The sequence below is a fragment of the Cervus elaphus genome, chromosome 7, assembly GCF_910594005.1.
Source record: "Cervus elaphus chromosome 7, mCerEla1.1, whole genome shotgun sequence".
In the NCBI taxonomy this organism is placed as follows: Eukaryota; Metazoa; Chordata; class Mammalia; order Artiodactyla; family Cervidae; genus Cervus; species Cervus elaphus.
In genome coordinates, this window is record NC_057821.1 from 14607641 (window position 1) to 14632884 (window position 25244).

A 25244-nucleotide genomic window follows, 5' to 3' on the forward strand; every position below is an offset into this window, starting at 1 on the left:
TCTGTCTCCAAATTTCCCACTTTATAAGGGCACCAGCGATGTTGGGTTAGGGCCCACACAAATGACCCCATTTTGAGTTGATCACCTCTGTAAAGACACTATCTCTCAATAAGGCTACATATTCTGAGGTACTAGGGGTTAGGACTCCAACATGGGAATTAGATAAGGTGAGACAATTTAACCCACAAAAGACAGTACTGTGAAGTTTTGGTAGAAAGGATCCCAGACACTACTCTCTTCTCCAAAGTTGCTTGCAAAATAATGCCGTGTTAGTTTAATTATGGGCTTCCCAGGTAGTGCTAGTCATAAAGAACTTGCCTCCCAACACTGGAGATGCAGCAGACCCGGGATTTGATCCCTCGGTCAGGAAGATCCCCTGGAGGAGGGCGTGGCAACCCACCCCAGTACTCTTGCCTGGAAAATCCCATGGATAGAGGAGTATGGAGGGCTACAGTCCATGGGTCGCAAAGAGTCAGACACAACTGAAGTGACTTAGCATGCACGCAGTCTAATTATTCACTTCGAGCAACACTATGACTTCCTAAAATAAATACTTAAATGGCACTTTCACCAATGGAGATTGCTCTTGAAGGAGCATCTGATTTTGTTAACCCAGGACAGCTTCTGTCAAGATGCAGTTAAAAAAATCCTGGATTTTACCTGGATCTCGACAGAAGAGCAAGTAGAAATAAACAGAAACAGAAATACAGATGGCAAATAAAGGTATAAAAAAATTTGGTAATCAAAAATGCAAGTTAGAACGAAATTCTTTTGACTACCAAATTGGCAGAACTTTCAAATCTTGTGGTGTTGGCAAGGGTACAGAATAGGGATCTGTTCGCAAACTTCTCTGGGAGTGAGTTTCAGCCAGCTTCTTAATAGTAAAATCCGAACTGCCCCAAATTTAGACTGAGCACACTTGAAATGCTAAAATGCGTATTCCTGGGCTCCACTGCTGAGAGCATGAATCCATCCATCAGATATGGGATCCTGTGTCTTTGGGCTAGCATGGGTATCCTGATACAAGTTATCCCCGGGCCACACTTGGGGACAGTGTGCTCTAGACCGTGGGAGGGGCTGAGCAAATCATCGTAGCAATGGGACTATGCAGGGCCTGCCAATTGAATGTTTTGTCCAATTAGGTTTAATTAATTGAGAGCAACATTTCAATGCTAAGACAAAAAGTACCAAGTTATACTTGCTATTGGTGGGCTTTGACGTTGGGTCACAAACAGTTCAGCTTTTACAATATTTATTCTCTTTGGCATTGCAAATCAACTTTTGAAAAAAAAAAAAAATCTATCCCAAGGACATAATCAGGTTTTATTCAAAACATTGGTAGAATTACAGAAATTATTTAAGAGTGAGTTCTAAAAATAAGAAGAGGATGAAGCTACTCTTAATAACTTTTCCTTAAAATTCTGGCTCTCGGTAGGAGAACTTAAAAGGGAAGAGCACGCTTGCTTTGGTCCCCATATTCAGGCTTTGTTTTGCAAATGTTTTCTGGTTACCATGGCAACTTCTGGATTTCTCTGTGTAAATGGGAAATTGGGAACCTCGTCTTCTGAAAAAAAATGATTAGTGTGTTCTTTTTATCCTGGTAAGCTCATTGCGTGCTGACAAATTACATTCTGACAGCTCAGTTGTAATCTAAAACATGCCTCTCTGGAGACTCTGAATAATAAAGTATTTCCAGGGATTGACAGTTATTCTTCATTTATATTTTTATGTATTTGCTTTCAATGAATTCAAGAGATAAACTGAAGTGTTCCATACTTGCTGTGCTTTTTAAATAATTCAGAAATGTATCCTCACTTGAAAAATCTGACATGTGTCAATTTGATTACCGTGCTCACGAATTGTGGTGTAAAGAAAGAACATAAGCTTCTGAAATGGTCAGACTTGGAGCTGAAGCCCAGTTCTGCCACCTACGAGCAGTGCGACCTTGGGCAAGCAGTCTAACTCTTTGAGCCTTAGTTTCCATCTATAAAATGAAAGTCAGAAATAATACATACAAGTATCCACAACAGTGACAAGTCTACTGAGTAGGCTCTTGATAGAACATGGTAGTTATTACCAAAGGAAAAAAAAATAAAAGCAAGCAGAGAAACATCCAAAACCTATTAGACTTGGTTTAAAAGCAATCAGGTTTCACACAGGAAAAAAAATGAATAAAATTTTAAAGTAATGCACAGCCAGCATTATTAGAATTGGACTTCTCCAGGTTTCAGCTATGTGTACTATTGTGAAACACTCAACAGTAAATAAGAGGAAACGACTGTCAGAATTTTCTAAGATGGTAGAACAGAAGAGCTTATACAAAGGCAGCTCAAGGTCCTCAAAACTTTACACAACCATAATCTGAAAAGATGCAGTTGGCTGAAGTTAGAGGCATAACTTTGAAAGCGCAAATGGCCAAGCTTATTTGCTAACAGGGGTTGTGGTGAACCAGGGCCAGGAGCCCTCCCTGACCCATTCAAGGTGAAGGGATGGAATTGTGAGGACAAGGCCGAAACTCCTCAGGGATGAGTCACTTTAGGAAGATGGTCAACAAAGAGGCAGGGGTAGGTTTCGCCTCATGTTTTCCAGTAGCATTTATGATCTACCATTTTTCTTTTTCATACTCTGTTAGTGGGCAGGACCCATTTACAGTCTGTACCTCTCAGTTTGCTGTTGATTAAACTATGTATGGAGGAGGAGGATTTTTAGTGAAGCATGTTAAATCTTTCATTATTATACTCCCTACTTCTTAATCTGCCTTTATTCCTCTCTCTTCAATTACTGTGACAAATGAGCACAATGGATGACTGCATGGACAAAATGCTGAAACAATACACAGATGCAAAACACTGTAAACAACAGAAAGTATTCTGAAATTAAAAACTAGGCACAGCTCTCTTTAAGTGAAAATAACAATTTAAGGGTCCTTAAATCCATATTACATGTGGCACTTAAAATCAACATTTTTAAGCTAGTCTGTTGAAAAGTACTGATGCAGAACCAGTAAAACAACAGTGAAACTAAGGTGATTACAGAGGTCATCACCATGCTTTCACTACCTGATTTCCCATTTATCTATCTTGTATTTAAGGTGGTATATCCCAAGGGGTAAAAATGGGGCAGAAAGAAAGTCACTTGAGGGAGACTTTCTCAGGCTACTTTTCCTCCCAGCTTATCAGCTCTTCTACTGTTTGTCATCAGAGACAAGGTAGAACACAGAACTCAGGGAGCCTGGTTTAAAAAGGAAAGCGCCTGTGATCACAGTCAGGTGTTCACCCGAATCACCAGTAGCACTCCTTAATTCCTTTCATGCAGCGGTGGCTGAATGAGACTTTTGTGACCTTTCATCTCCAATCAGTAACTGCTTGAGGCCCATGACCCAACTGGGTCAATCCTGTCTCCGGCCTATGGTTCCAAGGTGAAATATAGGTGACCAGTTAGGTGTGAAATGTCAGATTAGCAACAGATAGCTTTTAGCACAAGTATATCCCCAATACTGCACTGAAGCATACTTCTACCACACACCATGGCGGTGTTCCTGGATCCGCCAACAAAAGCTTGCAAATGCATAGAGCACTTCCTATGTTCCACATGTTACTCTAAATTCTTCATTAATTCTCTAAACCCATGAAAATCCATGGATGGGTAAACAAATGCCAGTATATGGATGACTGGAGGTTAGGAAGAATAAGCTATGCAATTTTAAGTTTCAAAAATTATGCAAAAATTCCTATCATGAAGACGTCTGATGAGTTGTCATGGGTTGGCGGCAAATCAATTTGTATAAAATTTAAAACTACAAAATTAAAAGAGACTAGATGTTAGTCCCTGCTCATTAACTAGCTAGAAGACCTTGAGAAAGTCTCCTCAATTCTCTGGTTCTAGGTTTCCTTTTCCTAAAAGATGGGATTTAGGTGAGATTATTTTTAAAGTCATTGCTGTCCCCCAGATTCCATTATATCTTACAGTGTGCAAACACGGCTTGCAGAGAAAAGCTTATTACCTCTGCAATCATTCTGTTGGTGTCGCCCAAGAAAAGCAGATTCAGGGCTTCTTCCTCTGTGGTCGCCTGATGAAGAGACAAGTTTTTCAGGTGGATGTTCTGATCAGGGTCCTCCAGGACTGTCACTTTCCTAGGGAAAAAAAGGAAACAACAACACAAGGCGCTTTGAGAAGGAAAAGAATTTCAAGCCTTTCGTACAGGTTTCTTTTTTAAAGGCCGTATGTATGACGCCTTGAATTTATAAAATCAAAAAGTACACAAGACACCAGACAGTACTGGATTAGCATCTATACCGACATTCCCTTGACAGTACTACCAAATAGCTTTGGGGCTGAAAAGTACATTACAAGCTCCTAATTTAAAGGCAGCTTTTTTTGGGAATCATCAGATCCCCAAAGCATATTGGGACATGCATATTCTTATTGAATTTAAAATGCCAGTGTGTAACCTTCTACCTATGTCAGGAAACCGGGCTATGCCTTTTTTTAGCCATGTCATAATTCAGTTTCTTACATTAGGTGGTACTGATTTTTCTCCTTCTAATTTTTCCCTTTTGTTCAATTTCATATCACTTCAATCTATGTGACATTTCAAACTGGTTAGCTCACCAATTTAAACACGATGAAAATGGAGGCATTTGTCATCCCTCTAGGAGTTATTCCCTGGTTTTCTTATCAGGATGAGTTAAAAATTCTCAAGAAGTCTTATAATAAAACCCTAGTTTATAATTATTATTTTTATGTCCATCAGATATGTTTTTTGACCTTTCTTCTTTTACAGCATCACTTTTCCTTCCATTGAATCCGTAGGTTTGGAATTACATTCATTTATTAAAACTCCTCAAGAGACATTTTGGTGCCAACACTGTTTCGTCCCATGTGAATCTTAACACTGTCTCAAGAGCTGACTTGTGAAAACTCCCCTCAGAGTCCTGTTAGGACTTCTGGCAACTTCTGGAACATAATTTGGCTAAATTCCTAATAGACTTCTTTCAAAGGACTACAAATTTAAGCAACAGAATTACTAAAGAGAGCTCCCTTCTACCTCTTGAGTTTTGCCTTCGTGATCATTTTAAAAATTGAAGAAAGAAAATCTATAATTTACAAGTGTTGCCAAGTGTCTCTCCAGATATCTGCACTTGCTTACAACAGCAGAATTGACGACAGTAGGTCAGCGTCGGCGTCATCTAGCCCTGTGCCTTCCTTCAAAGTGCAACTAGCAAGTGGACACATGTCACTTGCCTACTGATAAAAACACACTTAGAAAACTTTAAAAATGAAGATTTTGCAAAGACCATAATTTTTCAGCCTTCCCTTTTGTAAGGGGACTATCTGGATTTTCACATGTAATTTGTGGGCACTTAAAATACTAATTGCAGGAAGAAAGTGTAGTTTTTCCAGCCCATCTGTGACCAATATGTCACTAATAATGCAGCTTGTTGCCAAGTTTTGGACTTCTTTTTGTCTCCTTCAATAATACCAGTAAGATGGAAAAGGATCTCTTCCCTTAATGGAAACAAGTGTATTTTATTTATTTTTCAACAAGGCTCATAAGTCAGCTTATTAAAAATGCTTAAGAGTTAAAAAAATGCTTGGAAAATATGAAGGCATTTTTAAACTGAAATAGATGAATTGTGCTCTATTTTTAGGAACCCTCTGTATTCCTTAAGCTTTATTTCCACTGTGATTCTTCTGAAATGCTTGAGAAGGTTTGGTAAATGCAATCCCTAGGGATACAAAAGTCAGAATTCTTCTTAAATCTACAGATTCTACATCTTAAAGGTGAAAGAAGTTAAGTAATATGGGAAGGAAGATAAAAGCATGAAATGAGTGATATGACAGGACATCAGAAGTGAGAAAAGAAGAGAGTTCTGTCTTTTTCAACATGAAGAAGAAAACAAGTTCTTCAACTCTGAGGCAAAGTCACCTGCAATATATGTTGTAAGACCAAGTCAGATACAAAACCATCCTGTGCAAGATCAGAAAAGGGGGAGATGAGGGAGCAGAAAATGATTCAAAGAGGAGGATGCTCACACTCCCTGGGCACTGAAAGTCCCCTTTAATCCAGTCATTCTCACCCTGGCTGCATACAGGACCAGCCTTCAGAATATAAACAAAACAACACATCAGCACCAGGTGTCCTCTTAAAAGATTTTGATTTGAATGTTCTGGAGTGCGGACTGGGCAGCAGAGTCTGTAAAGGCTCCAGGTGATTCTGCTGTGCAGCCAAGATTGAGAGTTACTGACTTCATCTTTAATGACCATACAAGGTGGACATATGGGAAGATTTCTGGTTTCTTTATAGTTACTTTCCACCCAGCTCCACCTAAGCCCAAAGAGGAGAGTTACTCATCTTACTGGTTGAAGTCACTTTGGGTCATAAATCTACTAACAGGCAAGGTCCCTGTGAATTTTACAAAGCTTGTCCTTCCACAGGAAGTTTCCTTTTTCCATCTCCCTGACCATGTCACTGGTGGGTAAACTAAGCCACCCATTAACCACAGCAATAACTAATGCTCAACTGAGGATTATGGATCTTCCTGGACATCCACAGGGTTTATATCATGGCTGAATCAAAAAATCTAAATGTAATATCATACATAATCTCCTCACCATTACCTCACTGAAATAAAAAAAAAAAAATGCAGAAAACCAGCATGTACAGAATTCTAAAAGTGTTCAACCTTTTAGATAACCTGAATGGCTCATTGATTTAGGTTACACTTACAAAGAATAGTTAGATGCATAACAGAGGACGTATGGAATGTCATCATCAGCATTTGGCTAAATCACTCAGAGCCTCTGATCTGCAATGTATTGCAGAAGTATTATGCTTCTATATTTACTTCCGGGTGCTTGTCCAGCTATGTCACTTTGATCACAATTTGCATGTGCTTCAATTTTTCTGCATAGAAATCTCAGTCGTCTTTTATAACTCATCACCATGTATTTCTCTGACTGTTTTCTGAGTCTTCACTTGAGCTTAGCCAAAAGGATGAGAAGCAATTCTTTTCTGGTTCTGTTTCCCTCACTGTTTGCTTATTTTTGCCCACTGAGGTTTTGAACAAAGTAAATAAAAAGACAGGTTGGTGTCCAGTTTAGTTTGGCTTCTCTCAGGGTTCTCTCCCTGCTCCGGGCTCATCTGTGGGCACCCTTTAATAAGAAGGCTCTGCCTCTGGCATCTTTCTGGAATCTTCTGTGGTGCAACTTTCTCCAATCAGGGTCTCCCTTGCCAGTTCTTCTTCTCAGATTCTTTCCTGGTTTCTGCCCAATCCCTTGGGCATGAGGCTTTGGACTTTCCCTTATTGCCCTGCCTGCTCTTATTGAAAATTCCTTTTGCACTCACCCTCACAACCCACGTGTTAGCCCCACCCACTCTTACACTTTGCTCAGAGAAGCACGGCCTGAGCTGGGGGTACTTCCTCTTACCTAAATTGGTTAATCTGGTGGTGAGGATGTTTTAAACTCTGCTGTTGGTGGAGAATTTTCAAAGTCAGAGGAAATAAGAACCATTAGCAAAAGTTTCTTATTAAGTTGCTTCCTTCCCTGCCCCCCAACCCCAACTCCCCAGCTCTCTCACAAATCAGTAGCTATTTCCTGAATCCTTAGTCCACTACTCCGTTCTGGCTACAATTTTCTTAGCTTGAAAGAGGGCTTTATTGGAGTTTCTTAAATAAACATCTTAATTCCAAGATGGAAACCCCCCAAACTATTTATTTGATTCTCTTTGAAAGGGCCTGTGAATAGTTTTCTCTACAAAATGTTTCTAAAATGTTTAGATTTTGAGCAAGAAGTCACTGATAGCCTTAACTTGGACCCCTAAGTGGAAAAGTTCTGCTAAGTACACTCAGCCTGCTTAATGATGGGGAAGAAGCAAGCTTTGTGTTTTCTCTGTAAACAGAGAATCTTTTCCATTTGGCTAAGTAGTTGGAATTTTTAGGCTTTCTAACTGACTGGAAGACATATAAGGAGCAATGGCCAAGCTCTTGTTCCCAGTAATGGAAGCCATCAATGGGAGAACCCTCCCCACTCTCCATCCCACCTCCACGACATTCCAGTACCACCAACTCGCTGAACAGGGACGTTCCAGGAGTTATTACAATGAATCTGGTTTCTCACTCTCATGTGATAGACAAATACTGGTGATTTCTGTTTTCTTTTTTCTTTTTTTCACTTGCAGGGGCCCCACATATGGGTACAGCCATGCGCTATACAATGGCACCATGTTCAAGATGCTGCAATCCACATCATGCGCCTGCAGATTTATTATGACATAAGCTGGCCGCGGGCAGTTAACTGGCTTCTAACAAAACCAACACATTACAACAATTTTCCAACAGATTAAAAGGTAGGGGTACCTTTTAGTAATCACATGAAGGTGCCATACAGACGACAGGTAGCCCTGTCTAGTCACCTTGACTTTGAACAGTATCAGTATCAAGAGCAGGTGGACCTCATAAAAATGGGAGGGTATCCATGAGGCTCTTCTAAATAGCTGAAAATATCTCACATGTTGTAAACACAGCCCTATTACTCATCTCCGTGAAGAGAAAATTCTATAGTTTAGTGTTTTTCTACCTCCTTCCCCCTCATCCTACCACAGCCCATTTTCAGAAGCTCTCTACAGGAAAGCTTTGGGGGAAGGGAGGATATAAATTTTTAGGAGAAGTATGTGATAGGAGCCCTCCTTCCTAAATTTAAACAACTTCAAAGGTAGACTTTCTTTAGACTGACTAAAAATCTCAAATATTTCTTCTGTTATAAAATATAAATAATTGAAACATATCACTTAAGAAAGTTTTACGAATGTGCAATAAATTTTTCTGTTGGTCTTAACCTAGATAGATTGGGCTAAAAGGATACTTTTTCTATTTAACCACTATTGAGGTATTTTGAAAACTCTTCCTAGTATTTTGAAAAAGATATCTTTTCTTTCTTGTTTTATCTACTATTATACCTTCTTACTGATAAGGAAAAATATAGCCAATCACATGACACTTTAGGTTGAGTTATTTATTTTAGCCTACAAAGACACCAGGTTCTCAACCAAAGATTTAAGGAAAACATTAAACCAACTATCTACAATCTCATTCAAAAGAGAGAAGCAGAGGAAATACTTCCTAACTCATACTATGAGGCCAGTATTACACTTATACCAAAACCAGACAAAGACATAATGAGAGAAAAGAAAACTCTAGACCATATCTCTCATGAATATAGATGTAAAAATCCTCAATAAAGTATTAGCTAATCAAATACAGCAATGTATAAAAAAAATTATACACCATGACAAAGTGGGATTATCTTAGGTATACGAGGCTGGTTCAAGATTCAGCTATCAGTCAATACAATCCATCATATCAACGAACTGAAAAAGAAAATCATACATAATCATATTAATAGATGCTGAACAAACATTTGACAAAATTCAACACCCATTCATGATAAAAACTCTCAGTAAACTAGGAATAGAGAGGATCCTTCCCAACTTGATAAAGATAATCTACAGCTAACATCACAGTTAATGGTGAGAAACTCAAAGCCTTCCTAGTAATATCAGGTACAAGGTCAGACTATCCCCTCTCATCATTCCGTTTCAACATTATACTGGAGGTCTTTGTTAACGTAATAATTCAAGAAAAGAAAAGAAAAGCTATAAAGATTGGGGGGAAAAAAAACATGTCTTTGCTCACAGATGACATATGCAGAAAACCTGAAAGAACTGACAAAAAAACCTCCTGAAACTGATAAGTGATTATAACAACACTGCAGGATACAAAGTTAATATACAAAAATCAATTGTTTTCCTATATATCAACAATTAACAAGAGGAATTTGAAATTAAAAACACAAAGCCATTTACCTTAGCACTTAAAAAATGAAATACTTAGGTATAAATCTAACAAAATATGCCCACCATTTATAGGAGGAAAACTACAAAATTTTAATGAAAGAAATCAAAGAACTAAATAAATGGCAAGGTTTTCCATGTTCATGGATAGGAAGATTTACTCCTGTCCAGATGTTACTTCTTTCCAACTTGATATACATATGCAATGAAACCCCAATAATCCTAGCACATTATTCTGTGGATATTAGCAAAATGATTCTGATGTTTATATGGAGAGGCAAAAGACCCAGAATACCAAAACCAAAATTTAATGAGAAGAACAAAGTTGGAGGACCAACACTACCCAACTTCAAGACTTACTACAAAGCCATAGTAATCAAGATAGTGTGGTATTTATGAAACCATATATAAATTGATCAGTGAAACGGAACACAGAATTCAGAAATAGGCTCACGTAACTACAGTCAGCTGATCTTTCACAAAGATATCAAGGCAATATAATGGTGCAAAGACAATCTCCTCAAAAAGTGGTTCTAGAACAAGTGGACCTCCACACACAAAGAAATGAACCCAGACATAGACTTTATACCACATATAAAAATTAACTCAAAATGAATCACAGACCTAAATGCAAAACTATAAAACTCCTAGAAGGTAACATGGGAGAAAACCCAGATGGCCTTGGGTACGGTGACGTCTTTTTGGATACAAAACTAAAGATCTGATCCTTGAAGGAAATAACTGATAATCATTAAAATTAAAAACTTATGTTCTGCAAAAGACAATGTCTGAAGATGTAGAAAATAAGCCACAGACTGGAAGAAAGCATTTGCAAAAGACACATCTGGTAAAGGGCTGGTATCCAAACTATACAAAGAACACTTAAAGCTCAACAATAAGAAAACAAAGAACCCAATTAAAAAATGGGCCAAAAACCTTAACAGACACCTCACAAAGGAGATATACAGATGGCAAATAAGCATACGAAAAGATGTTCCATGTCACATGTCATCAGGAAAATGGAAATGTAAAAAATAATGAGATACCAGTACACACCTGTTAAAATGGCCAAAACCCAGAACACTAATGACATTAAATGCTGGGATGTAAAGCAACAAGAATTCTCATCTATTGTTGGTGGAAATGCAAAAACGGTACAGCCATTTTGGTGGTTTCTCAAAAAACTAAACTATTTCTATCAACCCCAAACCTAGAAGCAAAAAACATAAGGACCCTTAAATGCATATTACTAAGTGAAAGAAACAGGTCTGAAAGAGCTATATACTGTATGATTCCAACTATGTGACATTTTGGGAAAGGCAAAACTATGGAGATAATAAAAAGATCAGTGGTTGCCAGGGGCGGAGGTATGGGATAGTGATGACTAGGCAGAGAGCAGAGGATTCAAAGTCAGCGAAAACACAGTGTATTATCATGATGGGTCCATGTCATTACAAATTTGTCCAAACTTGTGGAATGTTAAACACCAAGAGTGAAACCTATGACAAATTATGGACTCTGGGTTATTTTGATGTGTCAGTGTATGTCCATTCTTGGTAACAAGCATATCATTTTGGTGAGTGATGCTCGTAATGGGACAGGCCATCCATGTGTGTGAGGAAGGGATATAAGGGAAATCTCTGCACCTTCCTCTCAGTTTTGTTGTGAACCTAAAATGAAATACTTTATCAAGAAAAGAAAAAATAGGTCCAAACTGAAAACTGCAAAATATTCTTTTTTTAAACTGAAGTATAGTTGATTTACAGTAGTATACTAGTCTCAGGTATCCAACAAGGTGATTCATTATTTTTATAGTTTTACTCCACTTAAAGTTATTGTACAATATTGGCTATATTCCCTGTGCTGTACAACACAGCCTGCAGATTTTTTTTTGTACATAGTAGTTTGTACCTCTTAATCCCCAAAGCTGCAAAATATCCTGAGTTACTGTTGTGATGAATTCTTGTCTTGATATCCACATTAACTTCTTTCTTTTCAATTGGTAAACATCCTTTCCTTAATACTATCATTATTATTTCTAATGATAATATTATCAGACTTGAACTCTGGTCTTCTGATTTCCTAAAGAACTTAATCAACCACCTAAGCAAACTGTACTGCCACAAGTCTGGCGTTGCAGAGGTGCCAGCAACCTGTATATGATTTATCCCCTGTCTGAAGAGGGACAAAATTGAAATGAGTCAATTAATGTACATCAGGCCCCTACATGTGAACAAATTCTGTTCTAAGAGTATGTCTGTAAGTCCAAAAAAATTAGCCGAGGTACTCAACTAACACAGTCAGCTATATAGTACTGTGTAATAGGTTTATAATACTCTTCACACAAATAATACCTAAGAAACAAAAACAAAAAATAAAGAGAACATTTTGACTCTTACAATACAGTGCTTTGAAAAGTACAGCGGTATAGCTCAACAGCTGGCATCCCGGGGCTGGCATCGAGCGAACAGGCAAGAAGAGTTGCCAACTGGGGGAGGCAGAGGAGGTGTGGGACGGCGGCGCTGAAGGACCGTCACCAACAGGAGATGGAGGGCGAGCTGCACTGCCACTCACGCCTGACGCTGATGGCGCAGGTTCTGGTTCCTCGCTGGGCTCCACTCTATCTACTCTCTTGAAAAAACAATCCAGTGATGTCTGGGTGCATGCGTGCTAAGTCGCTTGAGTCGTGTCCGACTCTTTGTGACCCTGTGGACTGTAGCCTGCCAGTAGTAGCTGGTTTTTTTTTCTTGTCGCAGATGACATGGGAGCGCTAGACTGCATTCTGAACGGCTGCTGCAGCGTTCGTGAACCATTCTACATTCAGGTCTTGTGCCTCAAAAACTAACAGAGCCTCTCAGATAAAGAAAACCCCCTTGGGTTTCCTGCAACGTTAATCTCTTCGGTTCTCCAGTTACCTCTTCCTCTCATCTCTGTCCTTTCTCTGGGCCTCCACTTCCGTCAGGTCTTCACTAGTAAGCTCCTCATGGTGCAAAGCAAGGAGTTCCATGAAGCTGTCCTCTTGCGGATCCAGCTCCAGCTTCTCGCTGAGGGTCACTAAGTCACTGAAGACCTCTTTGCACTTCTCATCCACTTTCTCAAATCCATGAAAACTGTGAGCCAACTGCAGGCAAAGGTTCTTCCAAACCTCATTTGTGGTGATGGCTCTAACCTCATGTCAAGCAAAGTCAATGTTTTTTTGTGGCTCGGTAGATGTTATAGTCTTTCCAAAATTGTTGTGAGGTTTTTCCTGATTCATCACTCGCCTTTACTGTCTGACGACAAGTGTGACATAAATAATATTTCTTGAAAGTCGCTATAGCTTCTTGGCCCATAGGTTGGATGAGTGATGTAGTATTTGGCGGCAGATGCACTACTTTGACCTTGGGATGAAAAGTCATCCATGGATGGGGGTACCCCAAACATTGTCAAGCAGCAAAAGAATGTTGAGTGGGATGTCCTTCTCCAAGCAATATTTCTCTACCTCCAGGATAAAGTGGTGGGAAAAACCAGTCCTGGAAAATGGCCTGTATAACCCAGGCTTTTGAGTTAACAGGAAGAGAGCTGTGCAGCCACGTTTTCAGGGCTCTTGTGTTTTCTGAACAGTAAATTAAGAGTGGTTTCAGTTTCACATTGCTGGAAGCATTGCCACCAAACAACAGAGCTAGTCTATCCTTTGCTGCTTTGTATCCTGGCATCAGGTTTTCCTCCTTACTGCTGTAACTTCAGTCTGGCATCCTCTTCCAATACAGTCCTGTCTCACCCACATTAAAAACCTGCTCCGGTAAATAAACACCTTCATCAAAAATTTGTCAAAGCATTTCAGGAAATTCCCAGGTAGCTACTGTATATGCACTCACCATCTCGCCACTTACTTTTACATTAAAAAGGTTGACTACAGCCTTGAATGGATGAAACCAGCCACGGCTGGCTTTAAAAGATGCACCCTCTGATTCTTTGCCATGTTTCTTCTTCAGTTCAGTTCAGTTCAGTCACTTAGTCGTGTCCGATTCTTTGTGACCCTAAGGACTGCAGCATGCCAGGCCTCCCCGTCCATCACCAACTCCTGGAGCTTACTCAGACTCATGTCCATAGAGTCAGTGATGCCATCCAACCATCTCATCCTGCCGTCCCCTTCTCCTCCTGCCTTCAATCTTTCCCAGCATCAGGGTCTTTTCAAATGAGTCAGTTCTTCACATCAGGTGGCCAAAGTATTGGAGTTTCAGCTTAAGCATCAGTCCGTTCAATGAATACTCAGGATTGATTTCCTTTAGCATGGACTGGTTGGATCTCCTTGCAGTCCAAGGGACTCTCAAGAGTCTTCGCCATCACCAGAGTTCAAAAGCCTCAATTCTTTGGTGCTCAGCTTTCTTTATGGTGCAACTCTCACATCTGTACATGATTATTGGTAAAACCACAGCTTTGACTAGATGGACCTTTGTTAGCAAAGTAATGTCTCTGCTTTTTAATATGCTGTCTAGGTTTGTCATAGCTTTCCTTCCAAGGAGCAAGTGTCTTAATTTCATGGCTGCAGTCACCATCTGCAGTGATTTTGGAGCCTCCCCAAAAGTTTCTCCTTCAAGTCTTCATAAATGCTTTTAGCTTCCTCTTGAATCAGCATTAAACTGAGCGGGATTAAAAATAAATAAATAAATAAATAAACTGAGTGGGATTCAAAGCTGGTGCTGATCCTACATCTACACACTGAGAAGTTTTCCCATCTTCTCTATAACTTTTCCACGCTTCTTCGATATTATTGTCAACATCATCGGCATAGCAGACTTCACATGTTCCATGATCTTGTCTGTGTTCTTTATAATCATGCCAATTGTTGAATAATTCATGTTATAAGAACAAGCAAGGTCTACCATCTTTTCACCTCACTACTCTCTCAATTATTTACTTCACCATTTCCATTGTGATAGCTTGGCACCTCTTAGTGGTACCAGCTACATCGCCGCTGCTTTTACGCTTGTTTCTGAACATCTTGGGCCCGAAATAAAGATACTCTACTACTGTACTCTATACCTGTGGGGTGTGCTCAGTTGCTCAGTTATGTCTGACTCTTTTTCGATCCCATGTATTGAAGCCTGCCAGGGCTCCTCTGTCCATGGAATTTTCTAGGCAACAATACAGGAGCAGGTTACCATTTCCTTTTCCAGGAGATTTTCCCAAGCCAGGAATCGGAACTGCATTCGAATCTGCATTGGCAGGCAGATTCTTTACCACTGTGCCATCTGGGAAGCCCACTCTATATGATACTGTACACAAAAGCATAACTGCTTGTAGGTGATGCACACACACGACAATGCATGCCAGACGTGAACTTACGTAATTGGACGTGCAGACGAATGTCAGCATCTTTAAAAGTTCACAACGTGAAAGCTTGAAGGTAGGGGACTTACTGTAATGCATCCTACGTAACTCAAGGATGCCTGGTGTCAGTGAGGCAACAACTCTCAGGAAGCTTCTGCTTCTTGCTGTGCTTACGCTCCCCTATGCTGCGAAAACAAGTGTCATCAAAACAACTCAAGAAATAGACCTGCTGGCTACTGCTATGGAGATGCAAAACCAAAATGAGAATTATCCATGGTAGGCAAAGACAGAACCAGATTAGGCACAATTAATATGTAGGAGAACCAACACCTTTCTCACCAGTGGTTATATTTATTAATTTATTGAATATTGTCATTTAATTATTTCACTAAGATTTAGCATGTATATGAAACATTCTTTCTTTTTTCTCAAAATTGTATCCAAATATGATAACAATTTAGATTACTAATAACTTAGTAGGATCATCTTTCTATATTATCTTAGATTAACCAAACATCTCCCACCCAAACAATATCACATCATAACAACTGACAGACAGAATGGCTCCCAAATGTAACATAGATAAGCATGACTTACAACAGACTCATCTATTGCCTACCACAACCACCATTTGCATGATTTTCCAGAAGTAAATATTTAACAAAAAAACTACACTTGTTACCTTCCCTCTAACACTAATACCCTTTGCTAATTTCCAACTACATTCAGTGGCCACGTTCCTTCTATTAGTGCTCCAGGCTCACAAATAATTCATCATTGAATGAAATGTCTTGTTTGGCTTAAATCCATATGGTAATTACAAAGCCATACACTAAAATTTATCTTCCTCAGTGCTACCAACCTTTTTTTCCCAAGGAAAATCATTTTCCTCCCATTTTCACTAATACTTGCTTTCTAGTTCAGAGTTTATAGTTTCAGTATCACAAATTATGTGCTCAAGTTTTCCACATTTGGGGAAATTATAGAAATAAATAGAGCTAGAGGCAATGGATTTGTAATTTTGGAAAAACATAGCATTTCCTCTGCCAAGTAAATAGCTTTATACACCTCTAAGTTTACTCAATGGCATTTTACAAGTTCTGAGTTTATTTACTTTTATTACTTTCATTTTAATATAAACTTTATTATTTTTCCAAGTATAAAAGTAATACATGCTTCTTGTAAAAAAAAAGTTTGAAAATTTTAAAAGTAGAAAGAAGTTTAAAAGAGTCCTATCACAAGGACAATGTCAACTGCAAATTGACACTTGCCATGGGCACGTGCCCTCTACCTCTACGATGATTAAATCATGAGCTTCTGTAGCTGCTGACCTTTAGCATCTCCCCGAGAAGAGTTCAGGGTGGAGAGCAGAAATGAGGGAAAAACTGGCAGGACAGGTCTTCAGATAGATATTTTCAGGAGCTGATTTTATGATCCCAATTTTTGTATCTCCTCATATCTAGGAAAGCACCAAAATCCTTCATGGTGACGAGTGTTCCTCCTGACTAGCAGAAGCATCACAAGACTAGGAGAAAACTTCTGGGAAAAATATGTGCTTGATTGTATGTATTCCCCCTTCACCAAAATCACTCACATACTGATCTTTCACCACCCCCACCTCCACGCCCACCTCTTTGGAGCGGCTTCTTAGAGCTATCTGAGGTGCTGTCTCCCAGGTTGCCGCCCTCATTTTGCCCCAAATAAAGCTTAACTCACAACTCTCACATTTGCATTTTCTTAAGTTGACAACAATGATAAATATATTGATTTAATTCCTCAATTTTCTTATGAATATTTTGCAGACTTGTGGTAAAATTATAAGTGTATACATGTTGTTATACCACTTAATATTAATGATGCTATTTTCCTTTGACTATTTTCGGATACAGGTGCAAGGAAAGGAATGGGGGGTCTACATGGATGATTCTTCCCCTAAATAACTAAGTGTGGCTCACAGTGCAGGTTGCCTGTATGGGTTCTGATGTCCCTTTCCACCCTATTAGGCTCTGATTTTGTTCAGGGAATTTTTTTAAAATACTAGTCCTTCCCTGACTCCCTTGCAACCACAGCTGGCCATGTGACATGATTCAGGTCAGTGATATGTAAGTGAAAATCAATGGGTAGAGCTTCTGGGAAGACTGTGAAAAGGGCAGCTTCAACCAATGATTTTTTTTTTTTTCCTTTTCTCTTCCAGGAAAGTGGGTGTGGTGCGGAAGGTAACTCAGGCATTTTGCAGACTGAAGTCACCTGCTGAGATGGCTCTGCAGAAAGACACAAGGAAGCCCCTAAGGCCTCCTGAAGCTTCGGAGGCAGCCCTGGCTGCAATCTACAGACCCCTTCCAGTGCTCCAGTAGTTGATGGGGAAGGAAGGAACTGTTTGGTTGCTGCTGCTGCTGCTGCTAAGTCGCTTCAGTCGTGTCCGACTCTGTGCGACCCCATAGACAGTAGCCCACCAGGCTCCTCCGTCCATGGGATTTTTCCAGGCAAGAGTACTGGAGTGGGATGCCATTGCCTTCTCCGACTGTTTGGTTAAGCCACAGTAAATTGGACTGCTGTTACAGCTATTAGTTGATTCACTAACAGAAATGTCCAGTATCATTGACTGAATAACTCTTCCCTCTGTCTACATTAAATAGTAACACAGTATAGGGTCTGATTCTGGTTTATCTGTTCTTCACCTGTATAATTTTCACGAGGTATAATGTGATTTCATTATTAGGGTTTTTACCTCACTTCAGTGTACAGTGTCACCAGCTCACCCTCATTTCTCTATTTTTCAAATGTTACTTTGTTCTTCTTGGTTGTTTATCTTTTCGGATAAACTCCGGAATAATATCATTTTTTAAAAGTCTCTCATGTTTTGCTTGGAATTTCATTGAACTTCTACATCAACATGGGAAGATCTGCCCTCTTGAAAGTGGTCACACTTCTCATTCAGAATAGTTTCATTTACCTTCGTCTTCTTTTATTTCTCACCCCACACTGTACTATTATCTTCACAAATCTCTGAAAGTTTCCTGAGTATTTCACCTTTTATTTTTGCTATCATAAAAGAGATCAATGTTGCCATTATTTCTTCTACCTGGGAGATTCCTGGGGCTTGCTTCTTAGATTCAGTTAGGTAAGCACCGAAAGACAATAGGTCGTCAGCCAGCCTGAAGAGCCTCTATCTGAGCTCTGGTTCATAATCACTAGCTTTGATTTTGTAAAACATCTTCGACTACCCTAGAACTTGATCTGAAAACACAACGTCCAGTGTAATTGGATAAACTGCTACGGATGCCCAGGCTGTAACTGCTATGGAAGTTTCAGAGCAGGGAGATAATATGCAACCCGTAACCCTAGTTACCTGGTCCAAATGATCGCTCTAGCCACCTGATGATGGAGCCTCTTCCCTTCACTCACCAAGATTTCATCCTAAAGGCTCTTCCCCACATGCACTCTCTCTAGGAGGGCTCAGCACTTCTCCTGCCTTGACCACACTTGTCAGTTTGTGGTTTGGTCAGAACTCTGGCCTTGGCACATGCCAGCAAAATTAGGACATCACTGAGGGTCATGGGGGCAAAGACACTGGTGTGAGGGAGCTGAAGTGAGCTGTGATAGAAAATTATTGGCTGATATGGGCTCTATTCATAAAACTACTACAGCTTCAAACTATGCCTTTTTTTGCATTTACAGACATTATTATAATAGCTGTATAGTTGAGGAGTTGTGTTTTACAGAGGACTCCTGAGGTGTTTCATGGGCATGTTACATTTTCCAACTAAATGGTTAGTGAAGATAAGAATACAGTTTAAATTCTTTATAACGCCTGAAAAGAGCTCACTGAAATTCTTGCAACATAGTGAATGCTTCGTATATATGATATTGACACTCTCAAAAGGTTGTAATGCTTTTTTTCTCTACCAGTAGAGCTGGTAAGACTTAGAAGTGTTTCCAAATCTATGTATTCATCTGCAGGGCAGAATAAAGTGACCTGGCAAGCCTAAATTATTCAAAATTCTTTTAGGTAACTTATGGTTTTACTTTATATGCTCAAAATTTAGAAGAGATTTCAAAAAACATAATGTAGTATCAGAATAAATCGAATAATCAGACAACAATTACGAAGAGTACCTGGACAGTAAATTAAAAAAAAAAAAAATCCATCCATACCAGCAAATAATTTTAAAAGTGCATTTTACCTCTTAATCTCAGGAAAAGAAATTATATGCATTTGTTTACGAGGAAAATGGAATAGACGGTGGCGACAACGTTTTACATGTCAATAATTAATCTCATGTGACTAAATCCCCCCAAAATCTACATTCCTAATGTATGAGTGAAAATACTGCAGCTATTTCTCCCATAGTTCTACTCATCACATATTAAACAACTAATTAAAAATACTAAGAAAGCATCTCTCTTACGAACTGAATGTTTGTGCCACTCCCCCCAAAATACAAATGCTGAACTGCAGACTCCAGAACAGTGACAGATGAGCGTCTACTGTTTAAGTCTCCCAGGCTATGGTATTTTGTTACGGTAGCCAAGGTGACTAAGACAACCTTCTACCTAAGACATTTCTGATACTGAGAACGATCTCTTCCAATTGGCCATTCAGAGTAGGGAAAAGCAGCCTCCCCCTTGTTCTTACTCTAGCAGACAGGCTTCCTCATTTTCCAGGCTAGAAAGCTTCTCTATTCCTCTACAATGGTCATTGGCAATGTTCCATTTTTCCAGGAACACAGAACCTGGCCAATCCATGAAGGACACAGAGTATAACTGACCATCACTGGTCACTTGTTCAGATAATCCCGCAGGACAGAAGCTCCAGCTTCTCAAGAGGTCGCCTCCCACATGTGTCAGTAATTGACTCAGTAAAAGAGAAGGGTGGAGTTAGTTTTAACTTTGAGATCTATGTGTACAGGTCTAGGAATCTCAAATGCTAAATGGGGCCAGAAAATGACACAAAAGAAAAGTGTAATGCAGTAGGTAGGTATAAGAACTGAAGGCAGCCTGCTTCATCTAAAGGCATTGACTTTACAAATTTTAAACATAAAATGTGTAGACCAGACAAAGCATATTTGGCACTGATGCAAGGAGTGTCCACAGCATAAGTGAAAGGACCGGCTTTCAAAAGGACAGAGTTTCCTGAGACTAGAGGAATGGAAGTGATGGGGGAAAAGGGTGGGAGGCAGCAAGCTGAGGGAATTGGTGTTCGAGGAAATGATCAGTTTACAAGTCTGTTCTACTTGACTAAAGCCTTCTGAGGTCAGCAGCAGGTGCTCTCAGCTCCCCCACAGAGCGTCCAACACATAACAGAGAGAACTGCACTGGACTCAAAGCTTTGGCTTACACAAGAGCCTCCCGGGGCCTGAAGATGCCCAGAAATCACAGTCTTCCCAGAGCTCAGATGGAGAACCAAGATAAGCCTGGGTTGTCCAGGCAAGAAGAGCACTATCATCACCCCCAGCTGTTAGGTCTGGCTGACTGAGGCTGTTATCCGATCTCTTGCCAGAACACGGCATCTTGGGGAAATATCACACAATCTCTGTGACCCTTAGTTCAGTCATCCATAAAACACGGATTATGATGTAATAGGGGAGAACTTTTTGTATTCTATTACAAATTAATCACTAAAGGGATGCTGCCTATAAGCTTAGATCGTAATCTTCCATCTCTCTGGGAACACTGCTTCCCAGGTGACAAACATTCCAGGCCTATCTGTGAATGACTGCTGGGAGGAAGAAATTAACACATTCCCTCTGGAGGCTGATGGGAACCAGGAAGTGTTTGACTTTACTCTCTCGCCTTTTAGAATAAAAGGAGCCTGAATTCAAACTCAGGCAGGATGGTTCTTTGAGGAAGCCTGGGGTGGTGGGAGAATGAGCCTGCCATCTTCTTGGTTTGCTGGCTTTCCAAATAGCATCGTTATTCCTTGTCCCCACAACTAGTCTCTCAATTACTGGTGAGCAGCACAAACTTCGACTCTGTAAACAGTCATACTTCCTTAAATGAGAGGTTTTCCTGGTGTCTCAAAGAGAAACTTTCCCTAGGTCGATGAGTGAAGAGATTAAGGTGGATGGGGCTGTGATAGAAGCATCTGGGATGCTTGTTCAAACATAATTGAATTTTCTGGAGGTGGAGGCCAGGAATCTGCATCTTTAACCGTCATTGAAGGTGATTCTTTCACACAGTTAAATTTCAAGCCACTGGATTATGACATTTTCCGGTTTTGCCCCTCCTGACTCCTATTGCCACATGAATGGTCCTAATAACTTCCCACAATGCTCCAGACTCTTTCTGACCTCCATCCATCTCATTCCTGTCCCATACACTACTGAGTGCTATTTCTTCCTGAAAGGTAGTTGCAGTCATGCTATGCCCTGGATTAAAAATCTTCAAGGGCTGCACCTTGTCTGCTGAATCCTTGTTTGTGTACCACTCCAGTCTTAAAGTTCTCACCTATTCCTTCACGGGGTTCCTGCTGAACAGATCTATTAACTGTCCCAGGACAAGCTCTCTGCTTTGCAGCTCCCCGCCTCTATTTCCACGTGAATGCCACACTCCACGGCCCAAAGTCCTAGCCTCTCCTTCAAGCACTAGTCCATGTGCCACCTTCTCCTTGAGTCTTTTTCTGACTGCTTGACCTGGCGTGATTTCTTTCTCCTCTAAGTCCTTGCCACTCTTTGCGCCTCTCTTAGGATTCTCATATTCCACCTGATGCTATTTTGTACTATTTTTATCCACTGTGCTATGAGTTCCAGGAAGGCAAAGCCTACGTTGGTAAATTCAGTGCCTAGCAGAGTGTGTGGAACCAAGTTGGATCTCAATAACTGTTTGCTAAATCCATGAGTGATTCCACATGACTAGGCTGTAAGCCACGAAGGCAGAGACTTTTTGTAACTCCTGTGGCACTTAGCAGAGTTTTATATCCAGTAGGTATTAGAAATGTCGTGAATTTAAATTTAACATCTGTCAGTTTTTTTTTCCTTTGATGACAAATTATTTAAAAAACACACAACATAGCCAAGACTTCAATACTGAATGCTAGAATTTACTTTTTTTTTTTTTTATAGTAATAACCATGACTGTCTTTGGAACCTTAAATGGAATATGCATCCGTATTGAGGAATACTAAAATTACACTAAAGTAAGGTGACTATTTTCCCTATGGTTAAGACCAGCAGTTATACTGTTTTACTTCATGAGACATACTTAGATTCTAACTATATTCCCTTTATAGCATATGACATAAGGAGCTCTCAAAAGAAGTTCTATTTTCATTTAAATTACTAAATGCAGAATAGTTTTACTACACATCTGTGCATAAGCATATATATGTCTATAGACAAAAATATAGCCACTTACTGTTTTAAATTAAAATTATACTTTGTGATCATTGTAGATTTACAAGCAGCTGTAAGAAATAATGCAGAGAGTTCCCATGTACCCATTACCCAGTGTTTTGCAACGGTAACGTCTTATCTGCTAAGTCACTTCAGTCATGTCCGACTCTGTGCGACCCCACAGACAGCAGCCTACCAGGCTTCCCGGTCCCTGGGATTGTCCAGGCAAGAACACTGAAGTGGGTTGCCATTTCCTTCTCCAATGCATGAGAGTGAAAAGTGAAAGTGAAGTCGCTCAGTCTTGTCCGACTCTTAGCGACCCCATGAACCGCAGCCTGCCAGGCTCCTCCGTCCATGGGATTTTCCAGGCACGAGTACTGGAGTGGGGTGCCATTGCCTTCTCCGGGTAACATCTTATAAAATTATATTAAAGAATCACAACCAGGACCTTGAAATTGATACAATTCACTGATTTAATTCAGATGTTCCAGTTTTGCTTTTGCTCACCTATATATATATATGTGCTCTAGTTCTATGCATTTTGATAGTTTGTATACCTACCATCACAGTCAAGACACAGGAGAGTCCATCACCACAAGGATGCATCACTGGACTCATATAACCATTCCCCCTTCCCACCCTAACTCCTGTCAGCCACTGATCTGTTACTTACTTCTATAACTCTGCCAACTAATGAACATTATATAAATGAAATGGCAAAGCATATTATCTTTTGGAATTAGCTTTTTTTCGCTCAGCATAATTCCCTGGAGATTCATCCAAGTTGTTAAGTGTATCAACAGTTCATTCCTTTCTGTTACTGTCATTTTATTAAACTGAAGATCCACAGTTTACATCAGGGCTCACTCTTTGTGTTGCAAATTCTGTGAGTTTGGACAAATGCATGGAATTAAGTACCTACCATTACATTATCAAATCTAATAGTTTCACTGTCCCCCAAATCATCTGTGCTTCACTTATTCATCCCTCCACCCCTGGCAACCCTCCTCAACCACTGGCAAACACTGATATTTCTACTGTATCTATAGTTCTGCCTCTTCTAGAATGTCATACAGTTGGATTCATAGAGTGTGTAGACTTTTCATGCTGGCTTCTGCACTTAGCACTATACATTTAATGTTCCTCCATGTCTTTCTATGGTTTAATAGCTCATTTATTTTTATTGCCAAATAATATTCCACTACTTGGATGTACCACTGTTTTTCTATTTGCCTATTGAGAAATATCTTGGTTACTTTTGGCTTTTGGTAATTATGAATAAGGCTGCTATATCCATGTGTGGGTAGGTTTTTGTGTTGTCATAAATTTTCACCTCATTTAGGTAAATACCAAGGAGTGTGATTGCTGGATCATATGGTAAGACTTATGCTTAATTTTGTAAGAAATTAGAAGCTGTCTTCCAGACTGGCCATTCTATTCTGCTTTCCCACCAGCATTTTTGTTAGCATTCTTGTCAGCATTTGATATTGCTGTCAGCATTTGATTTGATTTGATATTGCTAGGTTAACAGTTTTAAAAAGTGTGTAGTGGTATCTTGTGTTTTAACTAACAATTCTTCAGTGACAGATGATGTTGACCATCTTTTCATATACTTATTTACCATCTATATATCTTCTTTGGTGAAATGTCTCTTCAGATTTCTTCCTCACTTCTTAATTGAATTGTTTACTTATAGTTGCGTGTTAAGAGTTCTTTGAATGCTTTGAATACAAGTCCTTTATTAGATATGTGTTTGGTAAATAACTTCTCTGAGTCTCTGGTTTTTCTTTTTATACTACTGACAGTGCCTTTCAGAGAGCCAATATTTTTAATTTTAATGAATTCAACTTACCTGTTTTATTCTTTCACAGGTCATACCTTTGGTCTTGTATCTAAAAATCTCATTGCCAAATGACTAGAGCAATAATTGCAAAAAGTGATTGACTTTAGCCTGGTGCCCTGACAGTATATATACAAAGTTCACAGGAAGTCAACAGGCTTGTAAATGCCTCTGCAAGAGCAGAGAGGTGGAACCCATTAGAAAATAAGAGGAAAAAGAAACAGAAAAGGCAAAGTACGTGTGCGAAGAGCAAGGGTGGGTGTCCATCAGGTGAGCTGGAGGGAAGCTATGTTGCTCAGTGGTAAGGAACCTATTACTGATGCTATTATTGTGCCATATCAAAATAACCTTGAATTCTATGTCACATGGTTAACCCAAGTATAAGAATATGGAAGGGATCAAAAGTATGTATTGTCATTGTCCCTCAAATGGATGACTTCGGGAGAGAACCAAGGTCAACAGACATCTTGCCTAGTATTTTTGAATGATACTCAGAGTATTTGGGACATTTCTGCTTACAACAAATACAGCCAGTCAACCAGACAGACAGGATTTCAGAGTTAGAGCCTGTTCTGGTTTAAGAGTGTGAAACCAGATTAAGAGGGCATCCACAGTCTTAATACAATCCAGGTACAACAAAAGTCACATCCCATTATAAAGAACTGCTTTATCATCTTAGTAAAAGGTAAAACCTTCAAAATCCCCAGAAAACTAGCAGACTCAATACCAGTCAAATCCCATTATCCCCACACCAAAAGGCTACATAGCTCTGAGCTGTTCTGGGATTTTACACTATTGAATACATCTGAAGTACACAGGATACCGTCTTGGGATATGGGAATCTCCTTTCTTAATGAGACTCTTCTCATTTTTATTTTAATGATATTTGTTGTCATGTAATTATAGT

The 25244-nt window shown here is 39.6% G+C and overlaps 1 protein-coding gene across 1 annotated transcript in view; it reads right to left on the reverse strand.

Annotated features, from left to right (window-relative positions):
• KIF6 (kinesin family member 6) overlaps positions 1 to 25244 on the reverse strand; it is a 393563-nt gene that overhangs the window by 263648 nt on the left and 104671 nt on the right. Inside the window, exon 6 of the mRNA XM_043907375.1 lies at positions 4004 to 4133. Within this exon, the coding sequence (XP_043763310.1) occupies positions 4004 to 4133 (130 nt within the window). The remainder of the gene's footprint in view (positions 1 to 4003; positions 4134 to 25244) is intronic.